At 42.1% G+C, this 5,000-nt stretch overlaps 1 protein-coding gene across 1 annotated transcript in view; it reads left to right on the top strand.

Moving 5' to 3' along the window:
- Window positions 1-5,000, top strand: part of eipr1 (EARP complex and GARP complex interacting protein 1) — a 115,864-nt gene that overhangs the window by 23,230 nt on the left and 87,634 nt on the right. Inside the window, exon 4 of the mRNA XM_080750665.1 lies at window positions 1,000-1,156. Coding sequence (XP_080606791.1) covers window positions 1,000-1,156 — 157 coding nt within the window. The remainder of the gene's footprint in view (window positions 1-999; window positions 1,157-5,000) is intronic.

The following is a 5,000-nucleotide window of genomic DNA, read 5'->3' as shown; positions in this document are numbered from 1 at the left end:
CGCGCGGCAACGCTGGAAAAATAGAACAGCTGCGTATTGGCGCGGCAGGCGAGGCGGTAGACCCGCGACTGCGCGCGTCTGACGCCGCCGGTGTGGGTTAGTTCATTGAAAATAATGGGTCTGTATGTTTTGACGCGCCGCCTCCACGCCGCCTCCGCGCCGCCTCTGCGTCCGGTGTGTGTTCCCCTATAGAGTTGTTGTGCCTATTTAGTGTGGTTGCTACTTGCTAGATACCTTTATTATCCCAAGAGGGGGAAAATCAGTCGCCCGGAGGCAGCCCAGCAGTTTAAGGATATTTACACATTTACAGAGAAGTATGAAAAGAAAACAATTGTACAGTGTACAATAAAAGAGCAAGGTACACCAAAAGAGGGAACAAAGAATATATACATAAAGTGTCAAAAACAGTCAACGCTCAAAAGTGTAACAGCCATACTTAAAAAAGCAAATAGCAATACCTAAGCACAACTTAGTAATACAGTGCACACTTTTCACACTTTTTCCACTGTCAGTGTTGTCACTATTGTCATGCTTCATGACATCACAATATAAATGGTAAGACGGAATTCAGTTCTCGTGCCAATGATATCACACTTGCAATTTCCCAGAATTACACCTTTTTCTTTACACTGGTACACTGGTGGTGTCGTGAAAAAATGTGTTGTGAGCTTGTAGATCACATTTGTTTTTCTTCGTTAGGCTTACGATAGAAAATGGCTATAGAGGGTATGCACGTGACATCATCATCATACTTGGAAGTTATGCGGGAACGCCTACTGAGTGGCAAAAAAAAAAATCTGGCCTTGACAGCCCATATATTCAAACAGAAAAATCTGAATGCATTAAACAATGTTAAACTCACTTTGCCACTTGATTTGCCATTCACTTTATACATTCGCATACCCTCCATAAAATCACTTGTCTTAAAATGTTGACGTCCACACAAGTGTATTAAAACGGTGTGTGTGCGTATGTGCGTGTGTGTGTGTGTGTGTGCAGCCAGTGACAGCAGGGTGGTGTCGTGTGCAGCTGTGTGGAGGATGCCGTCAGACTGGGAGTCAGGAAGTCACGAGTCCCCCGACGACTCCGCCCACAACCCTCTGACCCTGGAGATGCTGTGTCACCTTGACAACAGTGCCCACGGCAACGCCGCCTGGTAGGTACCACTCAGAGGCTACGTATACACAGGGGGTCCGGGACCCCAGGGGGTCCTCCAAATCTTAGTGTGATAGAAACTTTTTTTCTCCTTTTTGAGCGGTGCTAACCGCTCCTATAGACCGCTTTTTTACCAAAACTATGATGTCACAAATGATGATGACATGAGTTCGCTAGACCAATGAAACACTTCGATTCTGTTGATCTGTCCATGATGTCATAGTCACAGAGGCACCCGATTGGTTCACCCTGATTTAGAACGCGCTTAGGCCGCGTAAAATACGTCATAACGCGTTTAGGCCGCGTAAAATACATCATAAAAAATTATTGAGCGGTGCTAACCTTGAATTTCAAAATTATATTAGATGAATATCACTTATAAGCGATAAAATAACCACACTTTTAGACAGACTGTGGAAAATCTTACAGGTTATAAATGATAGGCAGTTTAAAATACAAATGAACAGACTTTGAAAAACTAAAATATTCATCTTCTGGCCTCTTCTCGCCTCTCTGGAGGTAAATAAGGTCACTTATCATTACACTATGACACTCTTAAAAGTTACAATCCGTAGCTTGGTCAACTAACTGATGAGAAATGACGATAAAGACTTATATAGTCTGAGTAGACCTCTAGACTGACATCATACACAACAAAAAGAATATTGCCATGCATGCCTATCAACACTGATTTGCGCAGGAATTAGTTTGCACCGCTCACTTCGCACGGGTGCGATTTTTTATTAACCATTTGAACCCTAGCGTTCATATTCGGAAAAATAGCAGCCAAAAATAGCAGATCGGTGCATGTGAGGTTGCGCCATAACGTCATCGTTTCAGCGAATATGCTTATTGGGTTGTACGGACGGAGACGCGAAGGCGGCGTCTTCAGATTTATTCACTCTGGGAGCCGGTTATAAAGATGTGCGTATTCGGGCACCCAAAACGCCGGCTCCATGAGGCAGAAAGGTCTAAAAACTATTAAAAACGTAAGCAGATTCACCTAAGATCGTTTTTGTATGGACGGCGCCTGAGTGTCTGTACTTGGGTGTCTGTATTGTTTTGGATAATCATGATGACTTTCAATACACTACATCACTGGTTCTCAAACTTTTTCACGTGTCAAGGACCCCCACATTGATATGTATTTGGCTGCGGACCCCCCATCTGAAATTGTTTTTTCTAGAACCTCCCAGAAGAGAAGATTTGTTGATGATGCTGTGTGAACTCATTTAGCTTGGGACACCCGAATGATGAATATCATGGACATATATCCCAATTAAAATGTTACTTAATAACAGCTTCAATACAAGAATGATTTCTACAAGAAAGTAGTTCCCTCGACTCTCTCTACATTGCTGTGCAAAGTCATGGAAGGTAAATGTGCCGGTATTTGCCATGCTTTAAAATGATTTGTAAAACTCACCCTGCACATGCACGAAGGCCTGTTACAATTATTACCATCTCTGCTGTCAGGCAGAAAAATATTAACTTTTCAGAGCAGAAAAACAACAAAAAACATGTTTTTAGAACAACGACCCTCACGCATTGTTAGAAGGACAATATCAGTCACCAGAACCAAGATGGCCCCAAAAATGTATGAAAGTGAAACATTGCTTCAACATCCCGAGTGTTCATTTATCAATATGTACAGTACTCTCTCAGAGCACATGATTCTCATTATTTTACTGTGTGCCCCACCGCCTTTCTGTTGAATGCCACCCACTGGTATGCATGTCTTTGGGAAATGATATACGGTAGGACTGCTATTATTAGACTGGTGCTCCTTCAGCCCTGCACTTTGGTCAGCTTATTCCTCTCCTCTCCTCTCCCTCCTACAATTTACAATGTAGGCATTTAGCACACACTCTTTATCCAGAGCAAGGCAAACGAATATATGAAATACATATAGAGACAACCAGACAAGAACATAGCTTCAGTCTAAAGAGTATTGTACATTGACACTATACAAACTAGGCGATATAGGATGCCAGGTCAACAATGAACCGGGCATCTGTCCAAATAACATGCTATCTACATCAGTGGTTCTCAACCTTTTCAGGCCGCGACACTCAAAATAATCATATTTGAACTGAGGACCCCCCCCCCCCCCACCCTGCACAAGCACTTGGAATTGTAGGAGTTGGCATTACATTTAGTTTGACTCGATCTATTCCATTGTCAAAATAGGCGATCTACATGCTCACAACGCCTCGCAACGCGAGGCGTTGTGAGCATTTAGATCTGCTATTTTCACAATTTCTGCCTCTAATATTTTGACAATTTGACCAATGTTTGACCAGAGGTACAACAAATTCCTTAAATTGTCACTTTAGAAATGTGCAGATACCCTGTATATACACTTATACCGTATGTTGGTCTGTTTACTGCTGAGTGAGAAAACAATGTTAACATTTAGCTAAACATCTGGGGACCCCCCCCCAAAATAATTTGGGGACCCCTCTGGGGGTCCCGACCCATAGGTTGAGAACCACTGATCTACATTACATTTTTAACATTTTGCTATTTTTGCATAAGACTCCTCTCCTCACGCAGATCTATCACTCACTTCTCACCCTGTTATTGCCTCATCACTTCATCTCTCTCTCTCTCTCTCTCTCTCTCTCTCTCTCTCTCTCTCTCCCTCTTTCAATTCAATTCAATTCAATTCAAACGGCTTTATTGGCATGAGAAAACATATGTTTACATAATTGCAACCGAAGGTCGCATTTACCCTGAAAAACCTTGTCGCTTGAGTGTACGTATTCTGTACAGGAAGTGATGTCAGTGTGATGTCAGTGATTCGTGACATCACTTCCTGTACGGGGCGGCTACACAAGACTAAAAAAAAAGAGAAGGATACACAAGACAAAGAAAGACAAAAAAAGAGAAGAATAAAAAAGAAAAAAAGGAGGAGGAGGATAAAGATACCAAAAGGAGAGAGAAGAAAGGGTGGATGAGGTACAATGTGAGGTATCCTCCTCCGATCTGATACGGGGCGGCTGGACTTAGATCACCTATGAAAGAATGTCCATCCACCTGGAGAAAAGAAAATGTAACAAGGAGGTGTCAACGGGGCGGCCAGATAAAGTTATTAGGCCTGGATCCGACTCAACCCCCAGCTGGCCCAACTCATTCTGTGCCAATGACGGTTTTTGACGTTTTTTTTTTCAATAGCCCTGGGTGCCAATGACGGTTTTGATGTTTTTTGTGTTTTTTGTATAGAAAAAAAAACCTTTTTTTTTTTTTTTTTTTTTTTAAATTAAAAAAAAAAATCAAAAAAAACTGGCACACCTACCTTGGAGCCATTTTGGCATTTGGCACAGAAAGAGTTAAGTCGACGCACAGGATTCCAGAAGTTTAGCGCTTATTTGCTCTTGTATCAAACCGGTACTCCAAACCTTCTTAGAATTTAACATATATTTTCTAAAGTAAATATGGGGGCGGCTGTGTTAAGAACCAGATGGCCAAGAATGTCACCCTGAGGTCGCAAGTCACCCTCAGGTGTCTTACTAGTACGATACAATACAATACAATCAGAACAAAATATGCACAGGTGAAAACAGTTTTCATGCATCACGGTTACGTGCAGGCAGAGCAGGGATATATACAATGTTTTTTAAGGTGGTTGGGTTCCATTTGATATCCTTCTCCTATTTGACCAGATGAAGAGCTAGTGCTCGAAACGTTGTCAATAAAATTCAGTCATTTGGAGCAGTGTGTGCGGGTTTCTCTTCAATCTTGCTATTTTTCCACCCAGCACCTCATTAAGAGATGTGCGTATTTTTCTACTTTTGATCATATCCTTCTCCTATCACAGCAGCTCACAAATCTTGCTGCTGTGT

Source organism: Nannobrachium achirus (genome assembly GCF_963921795.1).
Source record: "Nannobrachium achirus genome assembly, chromosome: 20".
Taxonomy (NCBI): Eukaryota; Metazoa; Chordata; class Actinopteri; order Myctophiformes; family Myctophidae; genus Nannobrachium; species Nannobrachium achirus.
Note: the sequence above shows the minus strand (reverse complement) of the source record. Positions and strands in the feature narration are given on the sequence as shown.